The sequence below is a fragment of the Vulpes lagopus genome, chromosome 2, assembly GCF_018345385.1.
Source record: "Vulpes lagopus strain Blue_001 chromosome 2, ASM1834538v1, whole genome shotgun sequence".
Classification (NCBI taxonomy): domain Eukaryota; kingdom Metazoa; phylum Chordata; class Mammalia; order Carnivora; family Canidae; genus Vulpes; species Vulpes lagopus.
The window spans coordinates 106,786,186-106,803,362 of NC_054825.1; the positions used below are offsets into that span (position 1 = coordinate 106,786,186).

Below are 17,177 nucleotides of genomic sequence, written 5' to 3' on the forward strand. Positions count from 1 at the left end.
GATTTATTTATTCCTAAATTAACTGTTACTAAATTAAATGTAATTCATTTTAATTAACCACTTTTGCAGGGAGTATGGAGGATTGTGTTATCCTAAACGTACAACAAAAGTGTGTCAAAAAGATTGAAAATTATTTTCTTAGTTGGTTCACTTCATGACATTCATGTGATTTTTAAGTGTGTTTTGTGTGAAGCCAGTATTTGTGGTTGGGAAGGGATTTGTCTCTCTTCTTGGCTACTGTGGAAGTGACCTTGTAGCTTGAATATTGATTTTGAATTAGTTATGCATCTGAAACCTTTATCCTTTGAGTGTCTAATACATGTCAGGATGAGGGATTTTGAAGAGAACCCTGCTAGATGTGTGGTAAATATTGTCTAGGTCATTGCTTCTCTACCTTTTTTGGGTCATAGATTGCATTTGAGAATCTGATGAAAACTGTGAACTCTTGACTCCCCTGAAAAATGCACATAATAAAAATTTACATTCATTGTCCAGGGATTCATGGTCTGGTGGTTGAAATATAAAGTAATATAGTTTTGATGTGTTAACTTTTTTTTTTTTTGGCATTTCCTATTTTTTTTGGTACATGTTGCATTTAATTGTATACTGTGAGACATTTCTTTCTGAAGCTGTAGGTGGTGTTTATTTTTGGCATACACAGGACTTTTAGGTCACACATTTCCAGTAAATTTCACGTTGGCCTTATACATTCAACCACAGTTACCAATTATGTTCCCTTGAGTGAAGAAAGCTATATAATTAAAAATAGGAGCTTTTATTTTTTTGTCTCCTAAAATTGTTTTAGACTCATTTAATTTTTTTCCTAGTTTACATAGTTTTTAATTAGGAGAAAGTTATATTTTTCATGAGACAACTTTGTGTGTGTGTAAATCTTTAATTACATCTTTGGTGTTGGGTAGTGCTTTAATTGTTGTTAATGTGCCATTTCTAAGGATTTCATAATCCCTACAGGCATTGTTTCTCTCAGGTGAACAAGTTTTTTTCCTCTTTTGGCCCCTAACCAATGAGTTGATCTTGCTTATTAAAATAGTATAGACAGAAGAGTTGTTTTGGTTGACTTTGAGACTGAGTAGTGTGTGAATAGCCTGTGTGTGAAAAAGTCTGCATGGCATTAGAGAACTGTGCCTCTGTGTCTGCCTGTCCAGTAGCGGATGGTGATAGGGTAGACACTGAGAAGAGAAAGGAAGGTTCGCTCACGACTGTCCCCTACTTAGTGCCCATCCAGCGGCATGTTTCTGTCAGGACAAGGGGGCAGCGTGGTTGGCTGGCTGCCTGTTCCCGGGGGCGCACGTTTGCTCTGCTCACTCTGCTCTGGGCGTTGTAGTTGTTCAGCAACTCCGCTGAGCCCTGCCCTCTTCTGTGTCACCTGCGTCTCCTCTCCTCCTTCCAGTCATGCCTTCAGAGCTCTCGAATCTCAGAGGCCGCCTTGTTCTCATCCTCCCAGTTCTCGAGGCTCAGTCCTGTCTGCCAGCATGCTCTGTAATCTTTGATAGCCTTACTGAGCGCTATACTCTAAAGACTTGGGGGTCTATACTCGTGTGCTGCATATCTAGTTCTTTCTATAGACTGAAAGCTTGGAGGAGGCAATAATGGTGACTTTCTCGTTCAGTGATGTATTTTTTGCCAACTCTTAGCACAGCACTTTCCAGGAGGGTCATTGTTGAATGAGTGACACAGTTATTGTCTTGGAGGAGCTAATTGTGTCATTGACACACCTACACACAGTAAAGTACCAGTTAATGGGTATTTTTAACTCTAAATAAACCAATCACTAAAACAAAGACCTGAGAAACAAACAAAAACAAAGAATAAAATAATATACATTTAAATTTTTATATTGTCCCCTGTCACATCTCTTATACAAAATCCTGTTCTGAATGAAAAAAGTTGCTAATTTCAAAATATTGTTATCTAATTTAAAAGGCTTGTTTTTCTGTCCCTCTCTGCTCTTTTTTAGACAAAAACACACACAGGTTTACACAAAGTGAATGAAAACACTAGCCTAATCTGAGGAATGCTCTGTTAGAGGACCAGTATATATTAGTGTTCCATGGGGGGACAGGGTGTAATTCTTAGACGTGGTAGAGAAGGTGAATAGCTACATGAAAGAGAGGATTTGAGGTAGGCCTTTTATTTTATATGCAGAAATAAGGGCAAGAAAAACCCTCACTTTTTCTTTTTTCATTTAAATTGTAGTCATACTGTGTCCCCAGGCTAATTGAGACTCAATATTTTAGCTAGGCTAACACCTTTATTTATAGGCGAGGAAATTTAGATGTGGAGTGGTTAAAAGACTTCAGCAAAGATGTGAGTCCTGCAGCTGAGCAGAGAGCTAGTCTCTGAGCCGTTCCTATGCTCTTTCTCCAGCTGGTAGGGACATCCTTCTATAGGGAGAGTAATTTTCCGTGTCTGCCACCAGGAAAGGGCCGACATCCCAGCAACCAAGCTTGGGGTGTGAGGGGTCTGTGCTGTGGAGGTAGACCAGGACTCCAGTTCTGGCCCAGGTCTTTTCCACCTGAGCACACAAGTTACCTTTGCAACTGTTTTTCCTATTATATACATTAGAGATATCCATAGTACCTTTGGGGGTCATCAGGAAGGTTAAATGAGTTAACATTTGTAAAGTGCCTAATTGACTACCTAGTGTATAATAGGTTTGATGATGAATACCTCTCATCATCAATGAGAATTGGCCCTCTGGGCAAATAATCCTAAAATGGATTCATAAGGCTCTGTCAAAGATTAAGTGAAATTATGTAAGATAGTTAGCATAGTGCCTGGTAAATGGTCAGAACTCAGGATCCAGTGGTAGCATAAGTTACACTGTTAGAATGGAAATTGTTCATTACTATGTAACAAATTATACAGCTGATTAAAAACAAATAGAAATATGATGCATATCCCCATTTTGGAAGTTACTAATTTAAGTGGCATTTCTTCACCTATCATTTGAAATTTTTTTACAACCACAGTTATCAGTTATATTGATAAAGAATTGCTTAACATAATACTAAAGATTTCATTTAGTCCTGGTTCTTAGTCTTTTGTATCTGTACAGTAATGTCATTTATTCAGCATTATCATGTAACTGTCCCATACAACATTATTAAGGTAACTAATTAATTCTAAAATAATTTTTATTATAGAATAGTTTAGAGAGACAATTGCAAAGATAGTGCCTCATTTCTTCTTTTGTTAAATCTTACTGTGTACATTTGTCACAACTAGTGAACCAGTGTCGATGCATTATTCTTTACTAAATTCTGTGCTTTATTCAGATTTTGTTCATTTCCCCCTAATGTTCTTTTCCCGGTTCTAGACCCCATCCAGGATATCCCATCACGTGTACTCATGTCTCCTTAGCTTTTTCTCACCTTGTTTTTGATGACTTTAATAGTTTTAAGGAGTGCCAATCAGGTGTTTTGTACACTAGTCTTCTATTTGGGTTTGTCTGCTGTTTTTATCATGGTTTGACTAGAGTTACGGGTTTTGGGAGGATGGCCACACAGCTGAAGTGCCTTTCTCATCGTATCAGGGCCCATGTTCTCAGCATGACTTTTTACTGATGCTGTTAACCTTGATCACTTGGCTGAAGGCTGAGAATGTTTTGTCAGTTTACCATACAGTTAACATTTTTCCTCTACTTGTTCATGCTCTACTCCTTGGAAGTGAATCACTAAAAGTGAAGTTCACACTTAAGTGGTGGGGAGTTAAACTCCACCTCCTTGAGAGGGGAGTTTCTACATAAATTATTTGGATTTTCTTCTGTGCAAGAGACTTCTCCCTTTTCCCATTTATTTATTTATTTTTTAGTAATTATATCACTATAGACTCATGGATTCATTGGATGTAATTCTGTATCTTTATTTTGTGGCTCAAATTTTTCCAGCTTTTGCCAGTGGGAGCTCTGCTTCTATGTCCTTCTAAAGTACTCTCATTGGTTTGTTTTTTGTTTTTTGAGCACTTCCTTCCTTGCTGGCACTACAAGGTGCTCCAAGCTCATATTACATCTTCCCCTTGCTCTGGTCCTGGACTCAGCCATTTCTCCAGTGAGTCCTGGTTCTTCAATTGGATCATGATGTTGGAAACCAAGATCTGATCTCAGATAAATGAGCTTTTTCTGTGCTGATGTCAAAGCAGAGGTAAGAGATTTTTTATGTCCCAATTGTCTAATTGCTTTCCTCACTTTTCTTTGCATTTTATGCCACCGAAAACCTGGGCGAATAGATCTCATATGCTTGTATTTCCTAGATCTATCCCCCCAAACAGGTGGGGTTCATCTTTTGAATGTGTGTGTGTGTGTCATAGGGCATATTTATAGTTAACTATTTAAAAAATCGAATTAGAAAGAAAGATAACTTGAGCTAAGGAGATTCAGACAGCTCATGTGCTTCCCACAGTAAGTAGCTCTTCCGTTACTTGATTTCTAAGAATGACAGGGAGTAATTCATGACGGGAAGTGTTTTATTTGTTTTCAACAAATAAATTCAATTTAGAACAAAGGAATTTAAAAAATGTTCTCATTTGTGAGAGTAGGTAGAGGAACATCATAATTCTTTTTGCTACCTTTGAAGTTTTAAACATTTTTCTTGTTTCTCCCTAAATTCTGTAATGTTTTGTGTGCACTTGGCATGGTGGAATACCCTTTGCTTCTCCTCCCAGCTTTGATCCAGTTTTTCATCTTCCAACTTTTCCTGCTTAAGCCCCACAGTTGTCTTTAGTTAAGCCTAAAACAACCTTTTGAATGAATTAGCATTCTTATTTTATGTTGCTTTCTTTAAATTTTTTTCCATTGGCATTTCATCATCAAATGCATTCACAGCAAGACTGACATGCTTATTTTCACTTCTTGTGTTGAAAGGACATCCTCCCACCTTGCTCCCTGAGCATTCCCCCTGTACAACCTGTTGTATGGCTGAAAGGCCTCAAGGATGTGCATCTCAGAAGGGTTTTTGTTCCATTTTGATTGTCCCCTTGCTAATCTGTATACATATGATCTAGTGTTGATTTGCAGAGTTTTGGAAAAAGATGTATATATATGTGTGTGTATAAGCCATTAGAACTGGTAAAAAATAAGAAAGTGCATCTGAAAATATCTTATTCTTTGCCCTCTTGTTTTTAAGTCCTCAACTCTTTACAGCAAAATTGCAGAAATAACAGGAATAATCACATTTGTCTTGCAGTCTGTAATATGACTCCTATGTATTTAAATACCTAGAGCTTCTCTCTCTCTTTCTCTGTCTTTCTCTTTTGGTTCTAGTTCTTTTCAAGTAGTTTTCTACTTAAGCAGAAGTTAGAGATAATAATATGAAGTGTTTAAAGCATTTTGTTACATTTGTTTATGTGGTTTTATAAGACTTTATTTTCCAGAAGCCTTCATCTGAAAATTTATTTTTTAAAGTATATAATTATTTTATTTCTTAATGATGAGCAGGATATATCCATGTGGAGTAACTGTTCTTTTTATATATTTTAAGTCTTTGTGTTCTTTTTTGTTCTACTTAGTATAGGAGTGATAAAATCTACTTTGTGTAAATCTGTGACATAAAAAACTTTTGCCAGAAGATCTAAGGCAGGGCTTATCCATGCAACCACTTAACCCTTTCCAAGATGAGACCCTGTCCATTTCTTCTATAAAACATATCTACTGGGATCCCTGGGTGGCGCAGCGGTTTGGCGCCTGCCTGGCCCGGGGCGCGATCCTGGAGACCCGGGATCGAATCCCACGTCGGGCTCCCGGTGCATGGAGCCTGCTTCTCCCTCTGCCTATGTCTCTGCTTCTCTCTCTCTCACTGTGTGCCTATCGTAAATAAATAAAATTTAAAAAAAAAAAGAAAAAACTTTAAAAAAAAAAAAAAAACATATCTACTGATGCTCACAGCATCATGACTGCTATGACTGATAGGCTACTCTCTAGAATGCCCGTGCCATTCTTTTTCCATCAAGAGTTCCTTGTTTGTTCCTAAATCTGTATAGGTCTACTGTATGTTTTAATTGTTATTGCATAATTTAGCAAACTCTTATACAAATATATGAAATGTGAATACAAGAGAGAATTGTGATTTCTATATAACTGGAATTGCAGTGCTTTGGAAAGTCTCAAGATAGGTCACAAGAAGAAAATTGCTATCAAATAGACATAGGAAAGAGTTGTTAACATTTAGGAAGAAAAATCATGAAAATCCAGAAAAATTGCTCCATGGAAGTCTTTAGATTCTTGTTCTATTTTAATGAAATAGTGTAGATTGTAGATACTACACTTGGTTGCAGGTTTGTGACTCATGACTTCTCTCAGGGACCCATACTACAAGACAAGGCTGTGGCCCTCATCAAAGTGGTGATGGATTTAATCTCATTCATGGGCTTACAGCAAAAGTAAATGTTTTAAGTTTTATATTTGTGGTAGTTATCTATATAATTTAACAAGACATACCAAAGCTTAATGGCTTAAAATAAAAACCATTTACTATCTATTATGGTACTGAGTAGTTCTTTTGCCTCTCATGATGTTGGCTTGGGTTCAGGGACAGCTGGAAGGTCCAAAATAGCCTCACTCACAAGCTAGCAAGTTGGTGCTGGCTGTCAGCTGGAAGCTCAACAAGATTTTGACCTAGCTAGGTTCTCTTTCATGCAGCTTCTCCACCTGGCTAGGCTGGGCTTCGAAGACCGTGGCAGTCTTAGAGCAGTTGGACTTCTTACATGGTGGCTAGCCTCCCCTGAAGTACCCAGCTGTAACTGACCCAGTGTCACTTTTACTATGTCTCATTAGTAAAGCAGGCACAGGGTCACCCCAGGTGAAGAGGAGGTGATTATAGAAAGGTGTGTGAATACTGGGAGGCCATCAAAGTAACCAGCCACCAGAGATGTTTCAGTTTAAGTGTGCATGTTTTATTTTTAATGCTTTTGACCTGTTTTTATTTTTTTTATTTTTTATTTTTTTGACCTGTATTTTTAAAATTACCTGGCTAACCACAGGTCCCAGTAACATTTGATAAGAAGGCTTCTAATAAATGAAGGAGTTTGCAAGCAGACTTATTTATAGTAATTTGATAAAAACTTGTATTCTCGGGGATCCCTGGGTGGCTCAGCGGTTCAGCGTCTGCCTTTGGCCCAGGGCGTGATCCTGGAGACCCAGGATCCAGTCCCGTGTCGGGTTCCCTGCATGGAGCTTGCTTCTTCCTCTGCCCGTGTCTCTGCCTCTCTCTCTCTCTCTCTCTCTCTCTCTCTCTCTGTGTGTGTCTCTAATGAATAAATAAATAAAATCTTTTGAAAAAATGAATAAAACCTGTATTCTCACTAATAAGAGTGGGACATAAGAATTTCAGCCCATGTTAATCTGATTCCCAAACCATTATTCCTTATACCCCATTGCAGTTGTTTTGCATAGTAGTTATCTTGGCACCTAGGTTACATAATCACAATAATATTAATGGCAGAAATTGACCATCATTTAGTTCTTGCAGCCTTTAAAAAAATCACATTCTTCAAATACTTGTGATTGTATTTTAATAGATTTTGGATAATGATTAAGTCTAAAGTATCAAAGATAACATTTTTGCCTCACAGATTCACTTGTTTAGTAGGTAGTTGTGGGTACGTAATCTGCACCAGGCACTGTTCTAGACAATGGAGAAACAGTGGTAAAATGATAGATGGGGTCCCGGCCCTCACAGAGCTTTGAGTCTGATTGAGGGGTGAGGGGATAGTTCTTGTTTGTTTCCATGGGAGATACTTTTCTTTTCCTAATCTACTTTTGTTTGAAAAAGAAATAAAATTTAGTTAAAAAAGAAAGTCTGTCTTGAAAACGAATACTCAGTAGGTTTATAAAGATCTTGTACTCTCTGAATCAATGAAGAAGTAACTAGTGAATGTTGGATAAGTATGAGTTTTGACAACAGCTTCCTTGGAGGTTAGCTGGTAAATGTTCAACAATAGGCTGACAATATAGATCAATTGACATTAATTAAATGGCTCTTACAATACGAACCAACCATGCAGCCTCAAAATTAGCTTGCTCCTTTTGATGTATACTGCTTGCCCAGTAAACTATACAAGTTCTTAAAAAAGGAAACCTAGAGAATCTACCGTCTCTGCTTCCCTCCCCATCCTTCCCTTTCCCTCAACAGCAGAAATCTCCTTTTAATTATTATTTAATAGAGAATAGGTTAATGAGGAGGTAGAGGTGGCAAAGAAGACCTCACACAGGTGAGCTTAAGTGACTAAAAGATCTTAATTCCAAGGATTTTGCTAAGGAACTAGTAGTGAAGTTTTTTTTTTTTTTTTTAGGGCTTTTGCAAAACCACAGATGTTTTTGAACTTCTCTAATCCAACTTTATTATTTTATGGATGAGCTATTTCAGGCACCATGTGGTTTACCTACTGTGTCACAGCAAAACTATGTAACCTCAAGTTACTTGAATTTTTGTCTTGTCTTCCACACGTTTTCCATTGAAAAATGACCAAACTCCCTCAGATTGAGTTCAACACATACTTTTCTTAGACCAGATTTTATGTCAAGTGAATAGTACTTGGCAAAGTTTTATGTTAAAAGAGTGAGACATTGTTTTATGTGACTGTCAGAAGTTTAGCATCAGAAAGAAATTTCACATTTATGTGTTTTTCAACACAAATAAGACCAGTGTTTCCGGGCAATTGATGTAGACCTTGTACTACTTTCCTTATCCAAAATAATTGGTATCCATGGAAACATTCTGAACCAGTCAACTGACCACATTAGCTCATCTCATATGAGCTAATACAAAATGAGGTTTTGGATGGTTTTGGTTAGTTAATTGAAATGATGCAAGTTCTTTTGAACTTACCACTAGTGTTTATATTCCTAGATTTTGTGTATAAGTTTTTTTTTTGTTTTGTTTTTTTTTTTACAGAAAAATTTTGCTTAATTTCCCTTCACACTGCACTATTATATATTGCTTCTAAGTTAAGACTCTCAAAGTTGTTTTTCCCTGGCTCCTTTTAAGATTTTTCTCTTCATCATTGGTTTTTAGGAATTTGATTATGATATGCATAATCAAAACCAATAGTTTTTTTAAAATTTTTATTTATTTATGATAGTCACAGAGAGAGAGAGAGAGAGCGAGGCAGAGATAGGCAGAGGGAGAAGCAGGGCAGAGGGAGAAGCAGGCTCCATGCACCGGGAGCCCGATGTGGGACTCGATCCTGGGTCTCCAGGATCGCACCCTGGGCCAAAGGCAGGCACCAAACCGCTGCGCCACCCAAGGATCCCCAAAACCAATAGTTTTTTTCAAGTTGTTCTGCTAGGAGTTTGTAGAACTACTTGGATCTGTGAACTAAACAGTTTTCTTCAAATTTGGAAAATTTTCAGCTCTTAATTATTTTTTTTAAAATTTTATTTATTTATTCATGAGAGACACGGAGAGAGGCAGAGGCCTAGGCACAGAGACAGGCAGGCTCCCTATGAGGAGCCCGATGCGGAACTTGATCCCAGGACCCTAGAATCACCACCTGAGCCAAAGGCAGGTAGATGCTCAACCACCGAATCACCCAGGTGTCCCTCAGCCCTTAATTCTTAAAAGATTTTTTTCTGTGCCTCCCTTTTTCATTTTAGATTCTAGTAATACATGTGTTACACTGCTTGATATTGTCCCATAGATAACTGATGCTATGTTTTTTCTTTTCTTTCTGTAATCTTTTTCTAATTCATGTTAGGATAGTTTCTGTTGCTGTCTTGAAGTTCACAGATCATTTCTTCTGCTGTGTCTCATCTGCTTTTAAATTCTATACAGAGTATTTGTCATTTTAGGAACAGTTTTCATATTTGCAAGTTCTACTTGAGTAATTTCTGGTCTGCTTATTGATTTTTTTCCCCTTGTTTGGGTCATAGTTTCCTTTTGTTTGATAGCTCTTGATAGGATGGCAGACATTATGCATTGTATTTATTGAATGCTAGACTTTAATTCCTTTAAATATTTTTGGACTTTGTACTGACATGTGTTTTTTTTTTTTTTTTTTAAGATTTTATGTATTCATGAGAGATAGAGAGAGGCAGAGCCTGAAGCAGAGGAAGAAGCAGGCTCCCTGTGGGGAGCCTGATGTGGGATTCAATCCCAGGGTCCTGGGATCATGCCCTGAGCCAAAGGCAGATGTACAACCACTGAGTGACCCAGGTGCCCCTGTACTGACATGTGTTAAGTTACTAAGTTACTTGGATGGAATATATTAACATATCCAATTAGTGTGTGAATACCATCTTGATGGAGTTAAGTAAATCCTAAGAGAGTATTAAATGTATAAATTCATCTTTATTATAATGTCTGTTCTAAAATTCATTTTAATTATGAGTTATATAGTGGCTGGCAGCACCACATGGTACGTTTTTCTACCTCATTTTCTGTGTGGCATAATGAATAAAGAGTGATGAAATACGCTGTTTTTTCTTATTTTAATGCATCATTTACGACAGTATTCCTCTGCTTCCGTGTGATTCTGTATGTCTCCTGTTAGAAAATTAGATAATTCGGAAATACTTTGGAATAAGTAGTGTTTATTGTGTCATTGAGGGTATAAAGACTGAGGTAGATGACTTTGTTTTATGATAGGTGTGGGTTTAAAAACAAGAGATCTTCATCTTCTGTGCACGTATTACAGGGACTTAGTTTTCTGCTTTTATTTGGAGAGTGCAGCCAAATGAAATTTTCCATGGGTAGAGAATAACTTGTCCATAGTTGGATGACAGCACAACACAAATATTTTTTTGTTTCCCCAAATTAAATTTTTCATAAAAGTTAACATTTTTATTATATGTACTGTCTGATTCTTTTTATCCGCAAAAGCACCAGACTTGTTTCCATCATACATAGATTAGAGAAGGGTACTTATTTGAAAAATAAACTATTCTCTTCAGATCATGACTCTGTCCTTAGCTCTGGGGGCTTGCCATTGAACTTGGCTTATGGAAGTTTGGGTGTTTTCAGTCCTTCTTCAAAAAATCCTTTTCCACTTTTACTTGCATTTTATTAATTTATTCATCCACATGAGACTACTGGGTACCAGTAAAACATACCATTTTATATGCCTGTTTTATATTTTAGTGTTTCCCTAATAGCTATTTATTTCCATTGTTTTGATTATTTTGAATATTCACAACTGAATTTTCTGAAGTTTTTTTAGAATGTTGACTTTACAAATTATGTATTAGTCTTTTTTTTTTTTTTAGTTTTAGGAAGATTTGTCAGGTATGCAGGTACCTATGTACTAAGGCTGGGATGTAGCTTTAGATCTTCTGACTCCTGAGTTCATGTCTCTCCTCATTGCAGAGAGCATGTTGTAAACAAGGTCTTGTATGTTCCTTTATCTGACTCCATTTTTCTATTTACCCTGGCATTCCCTGCTGTCTGGCCTCGATGTATTTAACTGCCTAAATATTTGTGCTGTAGTTTTGTAGTGATTACCATTACCGTTCTAATATATGAAATATATTATTGTGCTGAGACACTGAATGGTTTTGAACACTATTCTAGAAACTTGGAGATACAAAAGTAATGCAATACATTGTCCTTACCATTGACTTTATCTTAGTGGGGAAGAAAAAAGTTATAGTATTGAATTTGAAAGGATTTAGAAGATGCTACAAATATTAAAATGATCTCCAGTCCTGTACCGTGGTGAACTCAAAGGTGGATTTCTTTTCTTTTCTTTTCTTTTCTTTTCTTTTCTTTTCTTTTCTTTTCTTTTCTTTTCTTTTCTTTTCTTTTCTTTCTTTCTTTCTCTTTCTTTCTTTTCTTTTCTTTTTTCTTTTTTTCTTTTCTTTTCTTTTTTCTTTTTCTTTCTTTTCTTTTCTTTCTCCCTTCCCTTCCCTTCCCTTCCCTTCCCTTCCCTTCCCTTCCCTTCCCTTCCCTTCCCTTTTTTCCTTTCTTTCCTTTCTTTTTCTTTCTTTTTCTTTCTTTTCTTTTCTTTCTCCCTTCCCTTCCCTTCCCTTCCCTTCCCTTCCCTTCCCTTCCCTTTTTTCCTTTCTTTCCTTTCTTTCCTTTCTTTCCTTTCTTTCCTATTTTTATTTTTAAGGAGGCACCCAATGACCCACTGTGGGTCTCAAACTCACCACAAGGTCAAAAGTCACTTATCCTACTGATGAAGCCAGCCTGGCGCCCCTGTTCCTAATGTTAAGCAGATGAGTAAGGAACTCAGGTTCTTTCAGTGGGTGACAAATGAGTCTGGGACTTCGAAGGCTTATAAAAGGAGTAGTAGCAATCATTGAGTGAACCCCCAGTCCATTATTACTCTTTTGTTAAGCATGCATTATTGGATTTAATCCTCACTGGAGTCTAAGTATTATCCTTATTTTGGAAATGTACATTGTGGAGATTTTAGATAATTTGGGCAATCACCATAGCTAATCACCAGGGCAGTCAGGATTTGAACCAAAGTCCCTCAGGACACAAAGCCTGCAGAGTTAATCATTCCAAACCTGTGCTAGTAATAGTAAGCACCACAATGCAGGGAGAGGACATTAGTGGCCTTGTCATTGATGGACATATCTTCTTGTCAGCTGAATCAGCTATTTTGTAGTGAGTGTAGAAGTGGTTGTAGGAAATTTCAAGTTCATCTGGAAGTTGTATTATTTGTTGTATGACTGTGTGATACTTCAGTTATAGATTTAGTTAGCCTAAGGGAACACACATATTTAAAACTTATTTCTAAATTTGCTCATGGTTTAATTTGTGGTCATTAGCTTTCAGGGTATTTCATTTGTATGTCTTAATGTGTGCACATATGTATGGGGGCACGTGTACTCACAATATCTAGAGTCATTTCGTCTGATTAAATCAGTTTTGACCTGTCAGAGGGATTCTTTATGGATTTCAGTGCTGTAAATTTATATAATTCTGCAGCATTTTTATTTTTTTGGAAGTTCATTTTCTGAAGTTTTATTTGTTAGTATAATTCAGCAATAATGGTGTCATATATTTTAGAGTGGTTTTTCTTTTTCCACCTCAATTTTGTAATAGCTTTGATTTTATATCAAGATATAAATTGCCAGGAAGAACACTGGTTATATCTTGGATGTAGTTTGGAGTTTGATTTATAAAATATGAAGTTTATTTTAGAAAGAATATTCAGAATGAGATAGATGGTGGTGTATATTTGAAAGGAGCTATGTGATTGATTCCTTCTAGTTTGCTGTTTGGGGATTGTATTCTGTTTGTATCAGTAAGCTTTTTCATTTTTGTTAGCTTTGCAAAATAGAACTTTATCAAAATAGTGATGTTACTTGAGAAACTGGCTGGGAATAGAGGATTGGCAGGAAGCATTACCAGAGAATAAGGTGATGAGGAGTGTATTTTGAAGGTGAAGAGAACCTAATTCCTTTTTCTTCTTCCACAGCGTCCTTCTCCCCCTGCACCCTCCCACCCCCCCACCCCCACCAGCTCTGCTCTGTAGTGGTTAGCAGAGGACATAGGAACATTGACCTGCTGCTCCCCGGATCACAGTAAAGTGTTCATATGCTTCCTGTTCTGTGTGCTTCCAAAAGAGGAAGTACTTGCCCACTCGTGCACTAGGCCTCCAGTGGCTAGCACACAAGTACATGCTTCGTTCTCTTTCATTTGTATCTTCTAGTCCTTTGCTCTCTTGTTCCTCAGTCTGTGCGTTTTTAGGTTTAAGCTCCTGTGTGTCAGAATTCTGTAAACAACAGGAACCGCCTGCCAGTTTTGCCTGCACAGTACTCCTGCTGTTTGCGGTCAGAGCAGAAGCCACCGCAGACCTTACTCCCTTTGGGTGAAAGAGAAGTTCTCCTCTGAGTTCCACAACTAACGATAGAGGAGAAAGACCACGTTGCTGAGGAGGAGATGTAGCCATAGAAAAAAGTTTTACCAAGAGTTCTTAAAAGAAGCCACAAGTAGTTTAAATTTGAGTTCACTTACCACGTTACTGAACATTTTCTCTGCTTTTTGTCTTTTGTAGGCAAGAGTGCACAGTGGGAGATTCAGCTTGCAAGAATTCTGAGTCTGATCCAGAGGATTTTTCAGATGAAATCAATACGGAGAACCTTTATGGCACCTCTCCCCCCAGCACACCTCGGCAGATGAAACGCATGTCCACCAAACACCAGAGGAATAACGTGGGGAAACCTGCCAATCGATCTGGTTTGAAAGGTGAGTCTGGTACTTACAAAAATAGACAGGCTTGGCACTTTCAGTATGTAATCTGTATAACGCATAACTACTGATTGATCCTTTCTATGATCATGTTTTTCTTTTTATCTTGAATTTGATTTTAATGCTGCTTTTAAATTTCACTTCTTAATTTTTGAATTATTACCAGTAGCAATATTGTTAATAAAGGAGAAAATAATTCTCCAGAGATAGAAAGATTTGTCCTGAGTAATTGTTAAAGCCAGCGGTGTGAGGCATTTGTATACCTGTTGGTATATAGAAGAGGCCACGTGTGCGGGAATCCATGCACTCATCCAAGATGGCTGTTGATACATGAGAGAGATGGCTTTTTTATACTTTGAGTCGTTAGCTTTTGTCTTCCAGACATGATGTACTGGGCAGTTTGGGAGAGGCGGAGCCAGGCTTCCCTAGCCAGCCTGTGACATGTGCTCTCTGTCAGTGACCGTGATGCTGTCCTACATATGCACAGCCCTCCTTCATGCTAAGCACAGTGCTTGGATGGTACCTCATCATGGACAGAACTTGCCTTCTACTTATCTCTCTGTTTGGAATCTCAGAGCCCTGATAATGTTCTGTTCCTAGAAGCTGGAAGTGTTTTCTGGTTTCATTTCATACTTCCTCCAGCATGTTACAGCTGTTCTTTTCTAAGGTAGATAAATCAAATCGTGCTGACTTGCTGCTTTCTTGTTCTCTACTTTCTGGCTCAGATCCTCAGAGTGCTGAAGCCTTATGGGTTTAGAATTCTCCTATTAATTTCAGCAAGCCATTTGTCCTAAAATTGTTCTCATAGTATTGTGGAATTCATTCGTCTCTTACTGCACAAAATATGGATTCTATTCCTTATCACATTTCCCTATCACATGGTCTCCCTTACTGACATCAAGTTCATGCCTATTTCTCCCTTTCTCTGGCCAGGTTCCCCTTTCTGTAGATATCTTCCACATATTGACCTTTTGTGGTTGTAAGGGGACACGTTCACTTTTTGTCTGCATTGTGGTCCTTCCTCAGGAAAGAAGGAAGGCAAGAGAAATGGATTTTGTTGTGTATATTTGCTTGGGTGAAATCTTGCCCAAGGAAGAATTCCTAAGCTTTAATAGTCTTTCTTTTCTACAGGGAAGGTGATTTCTTTTCTTTTCTTTTCTTTTCTTTTCTTTTCTTTTCTTTTCTTTTCTTTTCTTTTCTTTTCTTTCTTTTCTTTTCTTTTCTTCTTCTCTTCTTCTCTTCTTTTCTTTTCTTCTTTTCTTCTTCTTTTCTTCTTTTCTTTTCTTTCTTTTCTTTTCTTCCTTTCTTTCTTTTCTTCTTTTCTTTTCTTTCTTCTTTCTTTTCTTTCTTTCTTTCTTTCTTTCTTTCTTTCTTTCTCTTTCTTTCTTTCTAAGGATTTTTGCATTCTCAAATTATTTATTTATTTTTAAAGATTTTATTTATTTGAGAGAGAGAGAGCGAGCGAGAGAGAGCGAGCCCCTGTGAGTTGGAGGAGGAGCAGAAGGAGAGGATCAAGCAGATTCCATGCTGAGCATGGAGCCCAGTGTGGGGCCTGATCCCATGATACTGAGATCATGACCTGAGCCGAAATCAAGAGTCAGATGCCTAACTGACCGAGCCACCCAGGCACCCCAGGATATTTTTATTTTTATGTAACCTCTATACTCAGTGTGGGGCTCAAATTTACAATCCCAAATCAGGAGTCACATACTCTACTGGCTAAGTCAGCCAGGCTCCCCAATTTTTTACTTTCTTTTAAAAGTTTATTTGCACTAGGATATTAACCTGTGACCTGAACTTATTATCCCCTTTGGAAACTGATAGCTTTTCATTGCAATTTATTATCTTTAAAATCAATCTTTATTCATTTTCTCAAAGATAGCTATAGAAGTTCCTTATCTAATACTTTAGATATTATAAAGTAAAGTAGCATCTACTGAATCAATATTATTTAATACATATTTGCTTCGAGCTGGTAAAACTGAGAAGATGCCAGTAGCACATCTGCTGTTGTTGGTCCATGCTATTTTAGAATAGGAGTTAAGGGCATAATTCTCACATTTTATAGATTGAGAAACTGCAGTATAGGGTTATTAAAGTAACTTTGAGGCCAGAAGTCTTGAGATAGTGACAGGACTATTTTTAGAAATAGTTCTCCTGGAAAAAAAAATAAAAGAAATAGTTCTCCTGGTACTTGATTTGGACTTTTTCCTAGTACAAACAGCAGATGTTAAACTTACCTGAATGCAGTACTTGAATTAAGTGTGCTGTCTTCCACTAATCAGTCAGAAAACCAGTCACTAGATTTTTTTTTTAAGATTTATTTATTTATTTGAGAGAGAGAGTGTGAGAGAGCATGTGCATGCATACCCACATGAGGGCAGGGAGGGGCAGAGGGTGAGGGAGAGAAAAACTTAAGCAGACCCTATGCTGAGTGCAGAGCCTGACATGGGGCTCGATCTCAAGACCCTGAGATCGTGACCTGAGCCAAAACCAAGAATCAGACACTTAAGCAACTGCACCGAGCAGCCCTGGTGGCTTAGCGGTTTAGCTCCTCTTTCCGCTCAGGGCGTGATCCTGGAGACCCGGGATCAAGTCCCACATCGGGCTCCCTGCATGGAGCCTGCTTCTCCCTCTGCCTGTTTCTCTCTCTCTCTCTCTCTCTCTCTCTCATAAATAAATAAACAAACAAACAAACTTAAAAAAAAAAAAAACCAGCATTATGAAACTGCACCGCCCAGGCACCCCAGTCACTAAGTATTTGTTGAGCTCCTACTGTCCTTCTGGGATGTGTGGGAAATAGAAAATGGAAGGTTGTTTCTTTTCCTTCAACTTTTTTCAACTATTTATTTCGTAAAATTACAGAATTTTAGCTCTGGAAGGAGTCTTAGAGACCACCTATTCCAGTTCCTGCCAGGTAAAGAAATGTATGGCCATATGTCTTTTGACCTGTACCTATCTAACAGCAAACGTAAGAAACCAAAATCCTTAAAAACTTATTCTTTTTTCTTGTTGTCAAAG

The 17,177-nt window shown here is 37.7% G+C and overlaps 1 protein-coding gene across 4 annotated transcripts in view; it reads left to right on the forward strand.

The window, feature by feature from the left end:
* The window catches only part of MAP3K4 (mitogen-activated protein kinase kinase kinase 4), a 110,871-nt gene that overhangs the window by 23,170 nt on the left and 70,524 nt on the right, over positions 1–17,177 (forward strand). For all 4 annotated transcript variants that reach the window (XM_041742799.1, XM_041742801.1, XM_041742800.1 and 1 more), the window contains exon 2: positions 13,963–14,153. In XM_041742799.1, the coding sequence (XP_041598733.1) occupies positions 13,963–14,153 (191 nt within the window). The remainder of the gene's footprint in view (positions 1–13,962; positions 14,154–17,177) is intronic.